The following is a 21,294-nucleotide window of genomic DNA, read 5'->3' on the forward strand; positions in this document are numbered from 1 at the left end:
TCTACAGACTCAGTTCACTGTTCCAAGATTACGGCTGTCTCGCATGAAAGGTCGTTCATTTGTTTAATTGGGCCCTCAACTTTGGAACTCCCTTCCAGCTTCTTTGAGAGACTCAACATCCCTTCTTACTTTTCGAAGGGGTTTAAAGACCTGGCTCTTGTAACTAGCTATTTGGACTAACCTTCTGATGTTTCCCCTACTTCTTCTTTGTGCCAGGAAACCTCCTTAGGGTAGCTATGCACACTACAAATGCCTTAAATAAATACGGTTTGTTTTGACCCATCGCTGCACACTTGCAAGCAGCTCTTGCATCATTACCATATTATCTGATCAACGTCTGAAGATCTGGTTCCATTGGACCAATAGACAACCACTGTAGGCATGGCATCCTTGATCTCAAATGAAAAATCAGACATATACACAATGTTATTAGACCCAGGCAAATAAAAAATTGGATCACTTGAAGCTTTGCTGTTGGATTAAACAAGCCTTTGAATAACTACCATTGTGTAATTTGTCTTAAACAAGAATGCTTTAGGGAGCAGATGATAGGGAGTCTCATGTGTAAACTAATTACTGGTTACCAATGCTATCATTTCCTTAAAGCAAATGGATGTTTATGACCAGTAGAAAGGAATCATTTGCATCCCTCAGTGTCATGATATCCACAGCAAAAATAAGCATTTCTCCATAGTATCTATTTCTAGGACTCCCATCAGACTGAATAGATGGGAATACATTTTGCAGATTTTTTGCTGACAATACAGATATTACTAGTTTTCTGTTCTAGGAGATAAAGACAAGGCCTTTGGTCTAAAGGAGTCGATCTTCTGTGTCTCATTGAAATCAGTCTGTGTACGACTTTAGTGCAGTTTAGTTTCTCAAAAGCTGAATGAAAAAGCTTTACCAAACCCTCACTGAAGGGCAGAATCTTTTCTACATCAGATCTAGTTAGACAAAGGATATCTGTAAAAGAACACTTTCTCTGTGGTGGCTAGAGGAAGTTACAATGCGTCCTGTGCTTTTCTGATCATAATCAAAAAATAGGTTTGTTCTTTATTGGGTAGTTTTGACAGGTACTTAATGTTCCTTCCAGAGATGTATCTCAACCATTGTTTATTGTTTTGTTAGTCTAGATACAGCCTCTTATAACTATATTAATGGAGGGTTACAAGTTTTGTGCGGTACTACTGTTATGTACATACCTTTGTTCATGAGGGTGAGGAAATTCTACTCTTTCTTCATCCAAATCAAAGAAAATCTCAAAGGCAGTGAATTTTCATAAACCAGGAAGATTGTCCGTCAGCGTTTTAAGCCTAAACAAAATTACTTATTTTAGCTACTTTCAGGATCATATCAGTGATCAATATCTAGAGATGGAGTGCGTTTGACGAAGACTGCACAAGTGTGTTGAAGCCTGTTCCTTAGTAGTCCCCTCAGACTCCACTGAAATGTTTTCCTTTATTTTTTTTGTGATCAGTAAAGTTCTGGACAGACGCAGATAATTGATCTCACAACTCGCTAGACTTCTTTCCCCGAGGTATGCCTGCTCCGGCAGGCACAGCAATCAATCAATCAATCAATCAGGGTTTGTAAAGTGTGGATACTCACCCGTGAGGGTCTCAAGCAGCTGTGCGTGTTTGTGTGTGTTTTGGGGGGTGGGTGGGGTTGAGGGGGAGGGATATTCGGATATCATACCAGAAATATCTCTATCAATGAGAGTATACAAAACATCAGACAAAGACTTACAAAATGATTCAACCTCTTAAGCATCAGAGGATTATGATCAGGAAAATCCTAATAGCTGCAACATTTGGAAATTTAAATTAGGTTCTGAAGAAGAATCGTAATCCTATGTGTAGGAAGCTGGCTCTCTATATAGTGTACCAAAATGAGGTGCACTGTGATGAAAGTCCAGGTATCTCTTATTAGTGTACAGGGGCTTGCTTTAACAATCCCAGAGTGCTCTATTTGTGGTACTGTGGTCGAACAGCTTTAGGCTAATCAGGGGGGAGTGTTAAGTATTTGTTGCAAACACCGAGTCAATAAATGAGAGACACACTCAAAAAGGAAATCCAACACCAATTTAGAAAATGAACACATTTTTATATTAATTTGGACACAAAGATCTACAAGATAAAGAAAGTACTTTTCAAAGTAGATGTTTAACATGTACACTGATTTGCACTGCTTGTATATTTTTTGTGCTTTTATGGTTGTACAAACCTAATAAAGAAATATTGATTTGAATCCTTAAGTACTTTGAGTTAGCGATTTTCAGAAACATAGAAAATACAGTTGTTAGATTCGAGGCATGAGCCTAGAATGCGTAATCCTATGGAAGAAACATACACTGCATAGGGTCACCTACAAGCAACTTACAGGACTGTTCTTCTGGACATAGGGGTAAGTAGGGGCCATGGTCCTTAGAACCACTAACGGTTTTGCTCTATCTTCCCTAGTATGTTAGGATGCAGAGGTGCTGGCCGTAAGGGTAGCCTCGAACACTACTGCTGGAGTCTATGGAGAAAACCTGTAACATAAAAATGCTGCAAGTGGGGACTTGAGAACAAGTACGTCGGAACCCAAAGGGGGTTGGGGAGGAGGAGGGGGGGGGGGGGATTGGCTCTTGATGGTCTCTATGGCAAGGATGCACAGACGGTAGACTCGGGTGCAGAGGTGTTTTGTCCGGCGGGTCGCTTGCATTGGTGGCTCTCACCAGGTATTGGTGGGTTATGATCCTGGGGGACGTGGCATCTCCAAACTTGGTGGGGAGATGGATCTGACCTCCTCCTGGGTAGCTGCCGTGTCAGTGGCACCGTTGGTCAGCAGGTCGGTAAACTGGACGTGGCGGTCAATATCTGCAGGCAAGTGGCTCCTCCAATTCAAGGGAGATGCTGGTTGGAGAAGTGCTGTCAGCCCTCAGAGGCTTTTGGAGGATACACAGCAGCAGGACGAGTTGAGTCCTTGTAATTGTCAACCCAGGAGCAGGAAAGCAGAGTTTGTATCCAAGTTCACAGCTAGCCCACAGGTTTTGCGCGCTTCAGCTCTTCTTTGTCCTTCTTTAGTCCAGTGAATCGTGTTCCTGGTGTCAGGGAGCAACCTAAATATTGAATTTATGAGCGTTAAGGGGCGTGAAGGGTAGGGGCCAATGGGCTATATGACCACTGCCTGTGGGGAGAGGCCATAACCCTGTCTCAGGGTTCCTAATTCCACCAACAACTAAATGGTGGAACCCTTCTTTCATGGACAACATCAGGTAGTCCACCTTAGGGGTGTGACTAGCCTGGTGGTGCAACACACCTACTAGCATAGCTAATTTCCTGTCTGCCTTTTTTGCAAATGGGTCTCAGGGCAGGGGGCGGCATCTACCAGATCTGGGGGAAGCCCTTGACAGGCTAAATCACTAGCCATCCTGCTGGAGGAGATGTGAACACCTTCCTCTGGAGCCGCCATTCTTTCTGGCCTAAGAGAGGTTGAGATTTCACCTACAGTGTGTCAGACACATGCCTGTGGTGGCAAGCTGGACGATACCAGCCAGCCAGGACACTAGACAGTGGTCCCTCTGGGTGCAGATCATAACAAATCTTATACTTGGCAACAGTACAGGTTTATTAAGACACGGTGTTTGATACCAAACACCATATGTTTCAGAAAAGCCACAATGTAGCTGCGGAACATGTAATGACCAGTGCCCAGTACATATACTTAAGATGGCTTCCCTGTTCACTTGTACCATCTAGTGACTGGACTAGACAGCACAGGGGCAGATTTGCTCAGGCAGATATGCCCTCACATGTAATATAACCTACCCTGCCTTAGGGCAACAAGGCCTGCTGTAGGGGTGACTGACATATTACATGCAGTGATTTTGACATGGCACACAGTCTTGGTTTCACTCATGGTTTGCACCATGACATGCAATCTGCAATGGCTGGCAGCATGCAATTTGTATGGGGGTCCCTTAGGGTGGCACAATACTTTCTGCAGCACTTAAGGACCCTCTTTGTTATCGATGCCCTGGGTACAGGGATACCACATACTAGGGACATACAGGGGTGCCAAAGTGTGTTCCAATTGTGTGACAAGTGGACCATTTCCCCACGTTTTAGGGGAAGAGAACTAGTACTGGGGCCTGGTTCAGTCGAGACCCAGTGCACATCAGTTGAAAAACATCAGTACCAGTGGCAAAAAGTGGGGGTAATCATGATAAAAAGGGGCACTTTCCTACACTATTACACAGGAAAATGGCACTGATTGGTACCATGCTCTCCCAAAGACATGTTTTCATTATGGAAAATTAGCAGAATCAATTTTTTCCTACTTACTATCCTTCATTATTTGTGATGAGAGCAAGGCAGGTCTTTGAAGTCGCTCTCTCTATTGAACTTACCAATGACTAAACCATGACTCTTTAAGGCTGGCCAAGACTAACAATAATATAATGTTTCTCTCTCTCTCATCAGTTACGTGCACTTAAAAAGTGCACTTGGCACAAGAGGAGTCTTTTTAGCAGACTATTAAACATGACATACATGTAGAATAGGGGTCAATCACGGACGAACAAGTTACTTACCTTCAGCAACACATTACCTGGTAGAGACAATATCTAGCTGCAGATTCCTTATCTTTGATTTTCACAGGTGTCAGACTGGATACAGAAACATTTGCATGAGCAGTACCCCTGCCCGCCGCTGGGTGGATCAGTTAGGTTTCGCATGGCGTCGTCGGCGATGGGTGATATGACGTCGCGGTCACCTAAATAGGCGCCACCCAGATGAGTGGACGTCAGTCACTTTTCATGACTTTCCACGTCAGAAAGGGCGTGACAACCTTTGGCAAAAAAGAAGGACTGGTCCTTAAAACCACCTTGTCCGGATGAACAGGAAGGAACGTTTAGAAGAAAGAGCCTGGAGCTCACTCACTCGTCTGGCAGAGGTGATAGCTACCAGGAAAGTCGTCTTGAGAGTAAGAAGACGCAAAGGACAGGTATAAAGGGGCTCGAAGGGAGCGCACAACAGATTTGTCAAGACAAGGGTTAAGTCCCACTGAGGCATTATGAACGACACCGGAGGAAACGTGTGCGTAATGCCCTTCAGGAAACGGTTAACAACCGGGGACTTAAAAAGAGAAGGCTGATCTGGAAGCCGTAAAAAAGGTGGAGATGGCAGAAAGATAACCTTTGATAGTGCATGGAGCAGAGCCCTGCTGGGCCAAGGAAAGAAGGAACAGAAGAACTTTGGAAAGAGGGGCAGAAAGGGGATCCACAGTCTTAGCTGTGCACCATGCCACAAAATTGTTCCATCTGCAGGCGTATACCGTTTTAGTGAGGGACACCTGGCTGCCAGAATGACACAGACTTCGGGAGGAAGATCAAAAGCTGTCAACTGTTGCCGCTCAATCTCCACGCATGGAGGAGGAGACTGGACAGGTTCAGGTGGAGGACCGTCCCCTGCTGCTGCGACAGAAGATCCTGCCGAAGAGGCTGCCGGATCGGGGGATTGATCGCCATGCTGAGTAGCTCGGGATACCAGTATCTTAGTGCCCAATCCGGAGCCAAAAAGATGACCGCGCTTCAGCACTCTGGGCAGAAGTGGTATATGCGGAAAGGCGTACAACAGACCGCAACTCAACTCGCGATGAAAAGCGTCGCCTAGCGAGTGCCGCCTTGGAAATTCCAACGCGCAGAACTGATGACATTGCGCGTTCTCTTTGGTGGCAAATAGATCTAACCAAGGCTCTCCCCACTGCAGAAAGAGACCTTGCGCCACGTCAGAGTGCAGACGCCATTCGTGATCCATCAAGCACCGGCGGCTGAGTTTGTCCGCCCTGGCGTTCAGAGAACCTGTCAGGTGTTGAACCACCAAGGTAATGCCTTGATGTTCCAGCCATGTCCAGAGGCGTAGAGCCTCCTGACATAGGGTCCAGGACCCCACCCCGCCCTGTTTGTTGCAATACAACATGGCAGTGGTGTTGCCGGTGAACACCTGCACCACACTTCCCCGGACAGAGGGAAGGAATGCCTTCAGTGCAAGACTGATCGCCCAAAGCTCCAAAAGGTTGATGTGAAACCGGGCCTCCGCGGGGAGACCTCTGATCTCTGCCTCTCCCAAGTGGATGCGTCCCAATCCCAGGAGGGACGCATCCGTCACCACTGTGTGCTCCGGTTGGGGAAGGGAGAGGGATCTGCCATTGACAACCCTGACCTGCGCAGATTATCTGCGACCACCGCCATCACTTTAGTGAACACCCGAGGGGCGCTGGTAAAGCCGAAGGGGAGCACGGCAAACTGAAAATGCTCGCGGCCCACCGTGAACCGCAGGTAAAGCCGGTGGGCCGGCAGGACGGGGATGAGAAAATACTCGTCCTGCAAGTTCAACGCTACCATCCAGTCTCCAGGGTCGAGGGCAACCAAGACCTGAGCCAGAGTCAACATCTTGAACTTCTCCTTCCGGAGGAAGCAGTTTACATTCCTGAGCTCCAAGATAGGGCGCAGGCCCCCTTTGTCCTTCTTGGGGACCAGAAAGTAGTGGGAATAACAACCACGTCCTACTTCTGGCCCAGGAACGTGCTTGATGGCCCCCTTGGCCAAGAGGGCCGTAATTTCCTGCTGGAGAAGCAGCAAGTGATCCCCCAACATTCGGTGACACCGAGGTGGTATGGTGGGAGGGGAGGACTGAAGGGGAAGAGAATAACCCCCGCGGATGATCTGCAAAACCCACTTGCCCGATGTGATTTCGCGCCAGTGGTGGAGGTGGTGGCGGACCCTGCCACCCACCGGCGTGGGGTGCTCCACAAAGCTCGGATTAGGAAGGTTTGGAGGTAGAAGCAGCGAGGGCGGAGGTGGACTGACCCCCATGCTGATTCCCCAAACCGCCCCTGCGGAAGCCATGTCCGCGCTGAGGCTGGTTCTGCACAGGTTTGTTGAAGGATGCGCCTGGGCGCCCCTGCCTTGGCCACAAAAGGAACGAAACCCAGGAGTGGCCAGGCTCTTTGTGGGAAGACCCAAGGACTTGGCCATGACCCGCAAGTCCTTAAAGCGCTCCAGCGCATGGTCAGCCTTATCACCAAACAGGCGAGTGCCATCAAAGGGCATGTCCATGAGCGAGCTCTGGACTTCAGGTGAGAACCCAGTGGACCGCAACCAAGCGTGGCGTCACAGCGCCACAACCTGCCCAATGAGTCAGCGGTGTCCAAATCACACCGAATGGCGAACTTAGCCGCATCCTTACCCTCGGCAACCGCCTGGGAAAGCACAGCATGGACCTCCTCAGGGCACTGAGGCAACACCTGAGCAACCGTGTCCCACACCGCGAGGGAATAGCGGCCCAAAAACAGGCTGTGTTCGCCAACCGCAGCCCCAAGCTGGCCGACGAGAACAACCGCTTACCAAACTGCTCCAGCTTCTTAGAGTCCTTATCCGGAGGAACCGTGGGAAAGGCACTCTGCGACGTCGAGGCCTGGATGACCAGACTCTCAGGCGTGGGATGAGTGGTCAGAAACACGGGGTCACCAGGCCGGCCGCCACTAAGTGCCCAACAGGACGTCGGTGAGGGAGTCGTTGAAGGGAAGTAGTAGCTCCGAAGTCGACGCCGTCTGGAGCACCTCAGTATGGAGGTTAGTTTTGAGAGCTACCGTAAGAAGATCAAGGGTGAGGTCCTCAGCATCCAGACGGTGCACCATCTTTTATGAAGCGCCCTCCTCCATCGTAGGCGGGGGAGAGGTACCCCCGGGTCAGAAGAGACATCGAGGACACCGGCGTCCTCCAGATAGTCTACCCAATCCAGCTTGGAGTCACATTGACGGGAAAGAGGGTCCTCGGACCCCTCCCAGTCATCCTCCACCTCCGTTGGAGGAGGAATCGGTCGTGGAGGCAGAGCCGGAGCCGAAGAGGGGACAAACAGCGCCGTGAATGGCGGCGTCTACTCCCAAAGTGGATCCCAGACAGGAACGAAATGGTCCTGGAACCGGGGCAAGGGTGGAGCGAATGGCACCCACTGCGGCGCCTGAGGCGGAGCCGACGCTAAGGCCGGAGCCGGCAGCGCCGGACCTGGTGGCGCCGGGGTTGGAGCCAACGGCGTGGGTTCCTGTAGCGCTGGATCCGCCAACGGACCAACAGGATCTGGACATGGGACCACGGGGCCCGAAGGCGCGCCGATGGGAGCCCGAGGCCTAATAAGGCGGTCCATGGTGGCAAGAAACTCTTGCACCTGTTCGGGAGTCACCGACGGACCCGGGTAAGGTAGGTAGGCTGCGGGACTCCCAGGCTCCAAAGGAGCCGCAGGGGCAGAACCTCTGTCCCCCTCGTCTGCATCCGAGGACATACGGGGATGTTGGAGAGCGAACACGCTTCTTTGACTTCTTTTTATGTCGTCACTTACCGGAATCCAAGGGCGAAGACTTGGAGACGGAGGAGCGACAACTGCGGCCCCGCGAGTGGTCCCGGGAACAGTCCCTGGACCTGGAGCGGCGTTGGGACGAGAGCCGGACCTTCAGCAGCTTCCGGCGCCACTCCCTTAGAGCCTTCGGGGCCATGGCTCGACAGTCCCGGCAGGACTGAGAGTCATGTTCGGTCTCCAGGCAGTAGAGGCAGACATCATGGGGGTACGCCACCGACATGTTCCGATGGCAGGCCCCACAAAACTTAAAGCCTGGCATCCCTACGTGCACCAGGAGAAAAAAGGGGAGATAAAAAGTCTCAAAAGAGTAGTCAAAGTGACTAGGGTACGTGCTCTATCCGGATCTGCTCTTGCTGGCATGGAAAAAGAACGAACTGACGTCAGCGTGCATGGGTAGTGCCTAAGTAGTCTCCGTGACGTCATCTCGGCGCTTACGACGCTAGCGACTGACGTGGAGCTGCATAAGACCACCTACTGACGCGCAGGGGTACTGCTAAGCAAAACTTTCTGGATCCATTCTGACGCCTGGGGTTATTCTAAGGTAAGGAATCTATCACTAACGTGTCTCTTTCAGATCCCTATCTTTCTAGATAACCTTCTCGACACAAGTAAAATCTTTGACAAAATGCCGAAAACAGTCTGTCAAAGAGAGACAGAGGGGTAGCTCTTCTCCAGATCAGCGCTAACTGGTGCAAATGAAAATAACTGATGTCCTCGTGCCTGAAGGCATCAGTATAAGCGACCGCAACATCACATCTGGTACCAATGACATGGACGACACCATGCGGAACCAAACAGAGCTTCCCGACGGCGTGCAGAGATATTGCCCAAGCAAAAGTTAATGGATTCAGTCTGATGCCAGGGAAAATCAAAGGTAAGGCATCTGCAGACAGAATTGAGTAGGAAACTGGGTTTTTGTTGCAGTACCCCCACTTCTGGCCTGGTATTTCATACAACTTTGACTGAAATGTATTGAGTTCCTGCTGACCAGGTCAAAGTACCTGTGTTCCTTCCCTAAAAATGTTCAATTGTTCCCTCAACTGGCAAAACCTTTAGCACCCTCTGTAAGTTCCTAGTAAATGGCACCCTGGAACCTAGGGCCCGAGGTACTAAAGAGGGTCCCTAAGAGCTGCAGCATGAATTGCACCACCCTAATGGATCCCTCACCAAACACATGCAAGACTGTTTGCTGGCTACGCGTTTTGGTGCAGACAAAAGTGAAGACAGGATATGTCATACACCCCTGTATACCATGCCCCCAAATACTGCATGCATTATTTGTAAGTCACCCCATACAGCGTGCCTGACAGCCCTAAAACAGGGTGCTTAATATTTCATGTGAGGAAATACCTGCATATGCCCCAGTGCTGCTCAGTTCCGTTACTGCCAGTACAAGTGACCAGTGAAACCATTTTAAAATATGTGCTGGACACCGGGTAAAGAAACTCCCAAGCTACATCATGGCTTCACTGAAGATAGGGATGTTTGGTATCACACATCATGTCTTGGTAAACCCACACTAATTCCAGTGTTGGGTTTACCAATAGATGCACCCAGAGGGCACCTTAAAGGTGCCCGCCTGAAAACCTACCAGCCTCTGGTGTGCTCGCTGATGGGTTTCTGCCAGCCTGCCACCTGAGAACCGGTTTTGTCCTCTTAGGGTGAGAGCCTTTGCTCTTAGGGGGGCTGACTTGCTGATAAGCCTCCTTGGACTGGCAAGCTTCAAAGAAGCTGCCACCTTTGGAATGCAAATCTGGCTCTCCCCACAGGAGAGGAATACACCCCAGCTGTCCACAGCCCCCTTGGCACCTGGACAGGTGGGAACATTAGCTAGTCAGGTAGGCGTGCCACCTTCAGGCTAGTACGACCCATAAGGTGGGCTACTGTGAGACAGACACAATTTTTCAGAAATAGCCATCTTTGTGATGGCATACTGAGGAATTCTGGGGCAGGGTTATGCCCACTTCCCACAGAAAGTGGTCATATAGGGGGCATAGTGACCCCAAGGGTCAATAGCCCATTGGCTACTACCCTACAATCGCCTAACACCCCTAAATTCAATATTTAGGGGAGCCCCTGGCACCAGAAAAAAAAGATCCTGAAGATCTAAGAGAGAGGACTCCTAAGAGATGCAAAAACTATAAGAGAAGAAATAGCTGGCCTGGTACCAACCCTGCCAGCCTGCCTGCGTCCCTTGCCAAAAAAGGCACCAAAGTTGACTCACCCTGCAGCTGTGACTTAAAACTTGGGCAGACTGCCTGCCTTCGAAAAAGACTCAAGACCTCCCCTGAACAGCGGAGCTATTCGAAAGAACTCAAAACGGGGAAACTGAGTCCTCCGAAACAGCCAAAACCTGAAGCAAACACTGCACCCGTCACCTCTGCCCTGAGTTGAAGTGGGCTAACAAGGTTTCCAGCCCTCCAAAGCCCATGTTCATTGTGGTTGCACCCCTTCTTGACTCCCCAATGTCGCCTGCATTCTCTACATGCTGACCCCCCTCGACCATGAGTGCTTCAGTAAAGAAAAAACGGATGCCTAAGGACACCTCTGCACTCGTTGCTCCTGGGCCTTGGAGAAGAGGACCAATGGTCCCCCTCCCCCCACACATCGCACAGCCTGACCCAATTGCGGGTTTAACCCGACTGGCATCCTAGCAAGAGCCTGCAGTCTTTTAACAGCGACTGATCCCATTGAAATGCATTGGGCTCCCGGCACCAATTTGCACCCTGAACCCAGTCACCTTCATGTCGCCGGTGGTGTACACTCACCATAACTCCTGGAGATTGGTCCTGTAAGTCGATGTACTGTACCCGTTTGCAAATCTTATTCTTCCTTCCATAGGAAGATATTGCAGAACTCAGAAATTGCACCGTGTCCACTTTTTAAAGTGAAAAGAATGTATATTTAAAAACTTAATCACCTCAACAATTTTTCTCTGATGCCTAAACATATCTAAAGGTAATTGGTATTTGTATAAATTAGTGTGGATCTCCTTCTTGAGTCGTGTGTCATTTATTGATCATTGCGTGTATTTGCAAATGTCTTGTTTTAAGCCGAAGGCTGCTCGACCACACTACCCCCTAATTTGGGATTGCGTAGAAAGCTCCTGTCAACTAGTAAGGGAACTCCTGGACTCTACACAGTATATCAGATTACAAATATATCACATAAAGGGCCAGTTTCCTACGAAGTCTACATCAGATATCTTCTGTTTACACTGGATACAATGTTTAAACTTTCACGTTTTAGGAGTAGACATACTCATGCAAAAAAGATTTTCATAGAAAAGTAACTATAAAAATCCTGTGAAAATTGTTAAAATAACAAAAAGATATTGCAGCTGTTGTAGATGAAGAGGAACCAACATTACAGACACAGATAACAACTTTATGGACCGCCAAAGTCATGCCTGTTGAATGCCAGTGAATCTATGACTGAAGCCACAATGATGTCACCTAGCACCATACAGCAGCTACTGCTGTAAAAGGTTTTCCAGATGCATTCATGCATCTGGGGAAAAATAAAAGAGGAAGTGTATGCAGGAAGAAGCATCCATTAGCTAAGTTTCAACACATTTCTGTACAGAGGGCAACTGTTAAAACTCTGTTTGATAGGACGAGAAAACCACAGAAAAGGTGCTTTTAGACACTATTAGCCTATCATAGATTTAGACGGTTTTTCTCCTTTAGGTTGGTTGTCAATCATAAAGAAATTAATTTCTACCTAGCAATCTGTTTGTTGGGAATGTACTGGTTGTCTTATTCCTCGTATTAAAAGAAAGATACAAAATTAAAAGAATACCAGAAATGGCAGTAGCAAGCATCGTTTGTTAATAGCTTTAGTATGGATGGCAATGGTTAAATGGGCAGACAAACCTCCCCTGAGCATGGTGGATGCATAATAGTGGGGCACTGTGGGAAATCCTACACGTCTATAAACTGTCTTGGGTTCAAGTTTGATATTGTCTACTATCCAAAAGCATACATATTCCCCGCTCATTTCAGGCGGCCTATGGACAGCAGGCTTATGTATGTTAATTTCCTAAGCAACTAGACAATTACTAATCTTAGTTTCAAAACAGTCAACATTCTGACACAAAATGCATAAAAAATAAAGGATTGCCCTGACAGCTCCACATTAGCTGTCCCAATGCCAGCTCTTTGCAAGTTGCAATTTACCTTAGTAAATCCACCTCTTGGACAGCAACTTGTATGCCCAATTCCAGTCATGTCTCTTCCCAAATTCCCAAAACAATACTTCGTAGCACATTTGCCTCATCAGCTCTTCAAATGCTTGTTTGTTCTCAGAAACAGCACAATATGTCGTTTATCACAACTGTCTAAACTTTTGATGCCCTTACCAAACACCAACAATACTGAAAACTCCATCACATTCCAATTCATTTGAAACCATTACCACAGGTACCTCCTCATAGGATCTATGCCTAGCTACTTCTCACAATGCACCCTTACAGATCATGATGCAATCTGGCACCTCAGTGGCCGGTCTTGCAGCTAAACCCTGCATAACATCCTGGCATTTTCCACTTCCCAGCACCAAGCCAGCTGATTGTGACACAATATCCAAATGCACTGCATCCCATCCTAGAAGTGTCATTATGTAGTGCACCCCAAATGTCTCCCTCTCTAAACACGAGACATCCCACATTGTCTGACCACAATTTAATTCGCACACCATATACGTGTGTCCTTTCAGACCCACTTTTAGCATCACTCACTAATGGCTGTGGTTTTGCGTTTGCGCACTGGCTTCATACTGCTGATGACACTGCTAGGCTGGAGGGATGGCTGAAGCCAGAAGGATGTGTTCTCCACATTGGCCATATAGATGCGCAGGCTTCCGTCTTCACATAAGAGGATCATGGTAGTCCGTTGCTGGTCGTTACTAGCTGTGTGCCTGATGGCCACCATGTCCTGGATCTGGGTGGTTGGGATCGGCAAGAAAGACAGAATACCAGAAGTCATGTTAAAGAAGAAAATGTCAAAATTCAATAGCAAAACATAGCACTAGGCTTTAAGAAGCAATCACCTCTTAAAATACCGATCTCAAAGAGACACCTATAATTAATAAGCAAGAGACTAAATAGACCTCTGTCCCACCTGAAGCCAGTAATATGGGTGTCCTGACCAAGTATTTATGCCACCAATGTGAAGAGAAGGGGCGACATTGCTCATCCCTGAATTGTGCCTCATTGTAGGTCAAATTGCCCTGAGAGAATTTCCCCTAATTTTACTGTCACTTGTGGCGCTTTGAGTTGTGATTTTAGTGACAAATCCAAGGTATTCTAACAGAGTGAAATTATATTTTCACAAGAGGCTGTTACAGGCCTTTTCAAAATCAATAAGAATTATGGCCAAGGGTCCTGCAATCTGAGCCATCATGATGGCGTTGCATAACATTCTAATATTATGTGTGGTTGATTAGAGTGGCATAAAGACACTGAGTAATATGTTATGGATCAATAATTCTAGTAGTCAGTTATGCTGTTGCTACTTTGGCCAAGGCCCTTATTTCACTACTGAACAAAGAGGTAAGGCTATATGGGCAGGTTGATCAGGTTTTCAGATGGCGGGTACGAGTGTCTCTACAGTGTCTCTTGCGATACCACTTTGGTTTCAAACTTGATAATACAAGGAGTGGTTTGGCCAATATGTTCAACTTGCATTTAAAGAACTCCATCAGGAGCTTATTGATTAACATGTCGATAATTGGGAGATGGCCTCCGCGATCTCCTCAGTAGTAAGTAGTTCATTAAATCACTAACCATGGACTACTAATAGTGGTCAAGAACTCATATAGCCAATCTGATAGTGAAGGATGTGGGTGGAGTAGCCTGAAATATTGTGCAACGGTGCTAGCTACTTCTTTCAGAGCAGTATGTATTGTGCCTCCCATATCTGCTATGTGTGTGATACGTGTCCACCTTATTCCTTTGACTCATCCAGTGTAATGAATTACTGGTTTTACTAGCATACTCATAAGCAGCACTTTGAATCTTGCCAATTTTTTCATGCTGCGTCCATCTGAACCACTTGGCTTTCTAGTTTGGCTTTTGTACGCAAATGTGTGCCGCTGATGTGTTTTTACTGTAGTTTTGATCGGCCCTCTGTAGTGTCACTTGCTAGATATCATTAGACCTCCGTTGCCATTCTCTGCAGTGTCATTTTGGATAGAATTCTACCTCTGGTAACTGCCTTATAGGCCTCCCAAAGGATCTTCAAGCAGTCCACTGAGCCTGTGTTTAATTGAAAGTACTGAGTAGAATTCTCCCTAAGGGCCTCGCAGAAGCCTCACATATTCAGCCACCATAAACTCCGCCTCCAACATGGGCTAGGCCTCAGCTTATTATATTTTATATGGATCTCAAGTGAAAAGAGTTCATGAGCATGAATGGGCATGTGAACTCTCTATTGGAGATACATAGATGGAGTAAAGAACAAGTTACTTACCTTCGGTAACGATGTATCTGTAAGAAACATTAGTTAGTTAGATTCCTCACCTTAGAATATCCCCAGGCGTCAGACTGGATCCGGAAGATTGTTGTAGCAATACCCCTTGCGCGTCGCTAGGTGTCGTCTGCGGCTCCGCGTCCGTCGTTGGCGTCATGCGCCGGAATGACGTCGGAGTACTTACACGCCGCCCTCGCGCGCTGTCAGTTCTTGTACATAGCTTTCCGCGCCAGGAACACAGAGCCATGCAAGAGACCGACACTGGTGCCAAAAAATCTAGGGCCCTGAAAAAGATAGCCTTAACCCTAGATGTCAGTTCGCAGAACGGGGAGGATGGGTGGGTCGGTGAGGAATCTAACTAACTAATGTTTCTTACAGATACATCGTTACCGAAGGTACGTAACTTGTTCATCTGAAAGAAACACGTTAGTTAGATTCCTCACCTTAGAATAGATACCCAAGCAATACCAACCCGGTGGTAGGTCTGCGAACCAAGATCACACCAGAAAGTCCTGGAGGACAGAACGGCCAAAGAAGCCATCCCTCCGGTCTTGGCTGTCTAGGCAATAGTGCCTGGCAAACGTGTTTAGCGAAGCCCACGTCGCCGCCTGACAGATGTCCAGGAAAGGGACTCCCCGTCCCAAAGCAGTAGTAGCCGCCATGGCCCGAGTAGAATGGGCTCGCAGCCCAACAGGAGGGTCCTTTTTTGCCAAGGAATAACAAATTTTGATGCACAAAACGACCCACCGAGAGATGGTCCGTTTGTGTACAGCTTTTCCCTACTTTGCACCCACGTAGCCAACGAAAAGCTGGTCGTCCACTCGGAACTGTCTTGTGCGGTCCAAATAAAAGGAGAGCACACGTTTTGGGTCCAGACGGTGGAGCCGCTCTTCCACTTTGGAAGGAGGCGGAAAGAAGGTGGGCAAGGTGACAGATTGCCCAAGATGAAAGGGGGTCACCACTTTTGGTAGAAAGGAAGGACGAGGCCGAAGGACAACCTTGTCCAGATGAACAGATAGAAAAGGAGGCTTGGAGGATAGAGCCTGGAGCTCAATCACCCGTCTAGCCGAGGTGATGGCTACCAGGAAAGCAGTCTTAAGAGTCAGAAGACGAAGAGGACAATTGTGAAGAGGCTCAAAGGGAGCGCACATCAGAAATGTTAGGACAAGTTTCAAGTCCCACTGAGGCATTACGAAAGGGACAGGAGGGAACGTGTAAGTAATGCCTTTAAGAAAGCGTGACACTACAGGGGACTTGAAAAGAGAGGGCTGATCAGGAAGCCGTAAGAAGGCAGAGATGGCAGCAAGATAACCTTTCAAGGTGCCCAGGGCAGAGCCCTGCTGGGCCAAAGAAAGAAGAAAGAGGAGAACCTCAGAAACAGGGGCGGAAAGGGGATCCACAGCCTTTGCTGTGCACCATGCCACAAATTTGTTCCACCGGCAGGTGTATACCGTCTTTGTGGAGGGACGCCTGGCTGCCAGAATGACATCACAGACTTCAGGAGGCAAGTCAAATGGCATCAACTGCCGCCGCTCAATCTCCACGCATGGAGGTGGAGGCTGGACAGGTTCGGGTGGAGGACCGTCCCCTGCTGCTGCGACAGAAGATCCTCCCGAAGGGGCAGACGTATCGGAGGATCGGTCAACATACTGAGCAGCTCGGTATACCAGTACCTTCGTGCCCAATCCGGAGCCACCAAGATGACTTGGGCCCGGTCGCGCCTGATCTTCTTCAGCACTCTGGGCAGAAGTGGTATAGGCGGAAAGGCGTACAACAGACCGCAACTCCACTCGCGACGAAAAGCGTCGCCGAGCGAGTGCCGCCTTGGAAATTCCAACGCGCAGAACTGCTGACATTGCGCGTTCTCGTCGGTGGTGAATAGATCTAACCAAGGCTGTCCCCACTGCTGAAAGAGACCTTGCGCCACCTCGGAGTTCAGAAGCCATTCGTGATCCATCATGCACCGGCAGCTGAGTTTGTCTGCTCTGGCGTTCAGAGAGCCTGCCAGATGTTGAACCACCAGGGTGATGCCCTGGCGTTCCAGCCATGTCCAGAGGCGCAGAGCCTCCTGACAAAGGGTCCACGACCCCACCCCGCCCTGTTTGTTGCAATACCACATGGCGGTGGTGTTGTCCGTGAACACCTGCACGACACTTCCCCGGACAGAGGGAAGGAAGGCTTTCAGTGCAAGTCGGATCGCTCTCAGCTCCAACAAGTTGATGTGGAGGCGAGACTCCGCCTGAGACCAGAGGCCTCTGATCTCCGCCTCTCCCATATGGCCACCCGATCCCAGGAGGGACGCATCCGTCACTACGACATGCTCCGGTAGGGGTAGGGAGAGGCTCCTGCCCGTGACCCAATCGCGGTCCGTGAGCCACCACTGCAACTGCTGTGCAGTGCCCTCCGAGATCAAGACATGGTCGGACAGGTTGCCGTGATGCTGGGCCCACTGAAACTTCAGGTCCCACTGCAGAGCCCGCATGCGCCGCCTGGCGTGATGCACTAGTAGGATGCAGGAGGCCATCAGCCCCAGAAGCCGCAACACTAGCCTGACCGAAACCCAGGATAGAGGCCGAAAGATGGGAATCAGGGCCTGTATATCCCGGACCCGCTGTTCCGGTGGATGAACCCGGAACTGCGCCGAATCGAGAACCGCTCCGATGAAGAGGAGCTTCTGAGAGGGGCTCAGGTGTGACTTCGGCACGTTGATGGAAAACCCTAGCAAATGCAGGAGATCCGCCGTAGTCTGGAGGTGGGAGACGACTGTCTGGGGCGAGCCCGCCTTCGAGATAGGGGAAGACTGGAACCCCTGATCTGCGCAGATGAGCTGCGACCACCGCCATCACTTTCGTGAACACCTGAGGGGCACTGGAAAGGCCGAAGGGGAGCACGGTGAACTGAAAGTGCTCCTGACCCACCGTGAACCGCAGGTAACGCCGGTGGGCCGGCAGGACGGGGATATTGAAATATGCGTCCTGCAAGTCCAACGCTACCATCCAGTCTCCAGGGTCTAGGGCAGCTAGAACCTGAGCCAAAGTCAACATTTTGAACCGTTCCTTCCGGAGGAAGGCATTGACGTTCCTGAGGTCCAAGATAGGGCGTAGGCCTCCTTTGCCCTTCTTGGGAACCAGAAAGTAGTGGGAATAACAACCACAACCTACTTCTGGGCTCGGAACGCGTTCGACGGCCTCCTTGGCCAAGAGGGCCGAAACTTCCTCTTGTAGAAGATTCAAATGATCCTCCGAGATACGGTGGTGCTGCGGTGGCATGGCTGGAGGGGTCGTCTCGAAGGGGAGGGAGTAGGCCCTTCGGACGATTTGCAGCATCCACCTGTCCGAAGTAATGGTACGCCAGTGGAGCAGGTGATGGCGAACCCGGCCTCCCACTGGCGAGGAATGGGCCTGAAAGCTCGGACTAGGAAGGCTTTGAGGCGGATGCTGCCGGGGTGGATGTGGACTGACCGCGTCGTCCTCCAGTACCGCCTCGGCGGAAACCACGTCCGCGACCGCGTGCAGGCTGGTTCTGCGGACGTGAGGAGGTGCACCTTCCTTGGCCACGAAAGGAGCGAAAAGCGGAAGTTTGTGGCCACGGGGCCGAGAGGCCCAAGGACGTGGCCGTAGCCCGGGAGTCCAAAAAGGCGAGCGACATCAAAAGGCATGTCCACGAGTGTGCTCTGGACATCTCCCGAAAAGGACGTGGACCGCAGCCAGGCATGACGTCGAAGCGCCACCGTGGTAGAAATCGCCCTACCCAGCGAGTCCGTAGTGTCGAGTCCACATCGGATTGCATGGCACGCTGCATCTCTCCCATCGGCCAGAGCCGAGGAAAGCCGCGCCCGGGCCTCCTCCAGGCACAGTCCGGGCCTCCTCCAGGCACAGTGGCAGCACGTCCTCCACCGTATCCCACAGAGAGTGGGAATAACGGTCCAAGAGACAGGCGGTGTTCAAAGACCGCAGAACCAAACTGAGCAAGGAGAACAGCTTCTTGCCGAACTGTTCCAGTCTCTTGGGATCCTGGTCCGGAGGAGCGGACGGGAAGGAGGATTGGGAGGTAGAGGCCTGGATAACCAGACTCTCGGGGGTGGGGTGTTGGGACAGAAAACTGGGGTCGCCTGGAGCAGGGCGGTGGCGCCTGGCAACGTTCCTATTCATAGGAGGGACTGTGGAGGGCTTGGACCAGGTGCCCTGCAGAACGTCAGTGAGGGCCTCATTGAATTGCAGCAGAGGCTCAGTGGAGCATGTGGCAGACTGAAGCACCTCAGTGAGGATGTTAGTCCTCACAGCCACGGCAGGCAGCTCAAGCCCAAGGACTGCGGCCGCCTTGCGCAGCACCACTGGCCTCCCCCAGTTCATCTGCCCAGTCCTGAAAAAGTTGGCCCTGAAGGGCCATAGGGTCCTCAGACCCCTCCCATTCGCCCCCGTCATCCGATTCCTGGTAAACAGGAGGAATGATCGGAGCCGGTCGATAGACAATATGTGTGTCTAGTGGCGTCGGATGCGGCGTCGGGCGGCGCCGCATCGGCGTCGGGAACGGACAGGGGCTGAACCGGGGATCGACGTCAACCGGAGTCGGCGTCGGGGGTGGTACCGGTGTCGGCGCTGGCGGAGGTGTAACGAGGTCGACCGGCGTCGACGGGGGCCCAGGCTCGGGCCCCTCGGGAAACTGCGGCGCCGGGGCCGGAGCCGCCGGCACGCGAGGTCACCCAGTCGAGTCCGCTGGGCCCGAAGGCGCGCCAGCGGGCGTCGACGGCGGGGCCAGGCTCCTCATGGCCGAGAGGAAGGCACTGACCTCCACCGGCATCGCATCAGTCCCAGGGACCGGCGGGTATGGGGACTTGCGCGGTTCCCGCGGAGCCGCGGGGGTGGAACCACCCGGACCCTCGGCCGAGTCGCGCGACCAGCGAGGAGAGTCCGAAGAGCGGTGTCGCCTTTTGGACTTCTTGGAGTGCTTCGACTTACCCGAAGACTTCGAGCCAGACGAGCGACGATGTCGAGTGCGGCTCCGCGATCGATCCTTGGACCTCTTTCTGGACCGGGATCGAGAGGGGCGCGGCGCCGAGTGGCGAAGCTCGAGAAGCTTGCAGAACCGCTCCCGACTAGCTTTTGAGGTCAGGGCCATACAATCGGAGCACGACTCCGCGTCGTGGTCGAGGCCCAAGCAGTACAGGCACGGCGGTGATGATCGGTCACCGACATCAGTCGGTGACAGTCGTCGCAGGCCTTGAAACCAGGCTTCCTACCGGCACCAGAGTCGAGAAGTGACCAAAAAGAGTCGAAAAAGTTAGTCAAAAATTGACTAAAGGGGTAGCTCTACTGGATCGGCGCTTACTGGCGCGAAAAAAAGAAGAACTGATGTCAGCGCGCGAGGGCGGCGTCTAAGTACTCCGACGACGTCATTCCGGTGCACGACGCCAACAACGGACGTGGAGCCGCAGACGAGGCCTAGCGACGCGCAAGGGGTATTGCTACAAAAATCTTCCGGATCCAGTCTGACGCCTGGGGATATTCTAAGGTGAGGAATCAAACTAACGTGTTTCTTTCAGATAATGTAATTTAATGCAGGAAAAGAAGCTGTATGCCCCCGAAAAATAGTAAGTAAGTAATTGTTTATTGTCTGGTCAATTAAAACCTTTACAATTTCTCATAAAAGAAAAGTTATAGCAGCAAAGTTCATGATTTAAAGACTAATTAAAAATAACATTTCATAAAATATTGATATGCTACTTACCAGTATGCATCTGTTCTTGGCATGTAGGGCTGCTGACATTCATATGTGTGCATAGATCGCCGCCTAGTGTTGGGTCCGGATGTTTGCACGTTGTTGTCCTGGAAGAGTCTTCGAAGTATCCTGAGATAGGTGACTCCTCCCCTGGACCACAGTGCGCATGGGCATCCTCTCCATCCTCAGATTGTTTTTCGCCATTGTGGCAGTGATGGAGTAGATACAGAAAGTGATGACCATGCTATACAGTAATTCTGAGAGCTGCAGCTGCTACAGGCGCCGGGGAGGAGGGTGGGCGATATGAATGTCAGCAGCCCTACATGCCAAGAACAGATGCATACTGGTAAGTAGCATATTCAGTTTGAGGCATGTGGGCTGCTGAATTCATATCTGTGCATAGAATACATAGCAGTACCTCCTATTAGCGGCGGCCACCAGTGCCAGCTGCAGCGGTCTGAAAAAGAGTTTTGAGAACAGCCTGTCCTACAGCTGCCTGCTGTTTTGAGTGTACATCTACACAGTAGTGTTTGGTAAATGTATGTATAGTGGACCATGTGGCTGCTCTACATATTTCCTGTAAAGGAATGTTTCCCAGGAAAGCCATGGACGCCCCTAACTTACGTGTTGAATGGGCTCGTGGGGGAATCGTTAATGTGCGTTTAGCCTTTTGATAGCAAATTTGAATACATTTAACGATCCATTTG

At 50.3% G+C, this 21,294-nt stretch overlaps 1 protein-coding gene across 14 annotated transcripts in view; it reads right to left on the reverse strand.

Moving 5' to 3' along the window:
* UBR4 (ubiquitin protein ligase E3 component n-recognin 4) overlaps positions 1-21,294 on the reverse strand; it is a 1,980,383-nt gene that overhangs the window by 900,475 nt on the left and 1,058,614 nt on the right. For all 14 annotated transcript variants that reach the window (XM_085609056.1, XM_085609055.1, XM_085609054.1 and 11 more), the window contains exon 46: positions 13,138-13,339. In XM_085609056.1, the coding sequence (XP_085465182.1) occupies positions 13,138-13,339 (202 nt within the window). The remainder of the gene's footprint in view (positions 1-13,137; positions 13,340-21,294) is intronic.

This window comes from Triturus cristatus, chromosome 1_2, assembly GCF_964204655.1.
Source record: "Triturus cristatus chromosome 1_2, aTriCri1.1, whole genome shotgun sequence".
Lineage (NCBI taxonomy): Eukaryota > Metazoa > Chordata > Amphibia > Caudata > Salamandridae > Triturus > Triturus cristatus.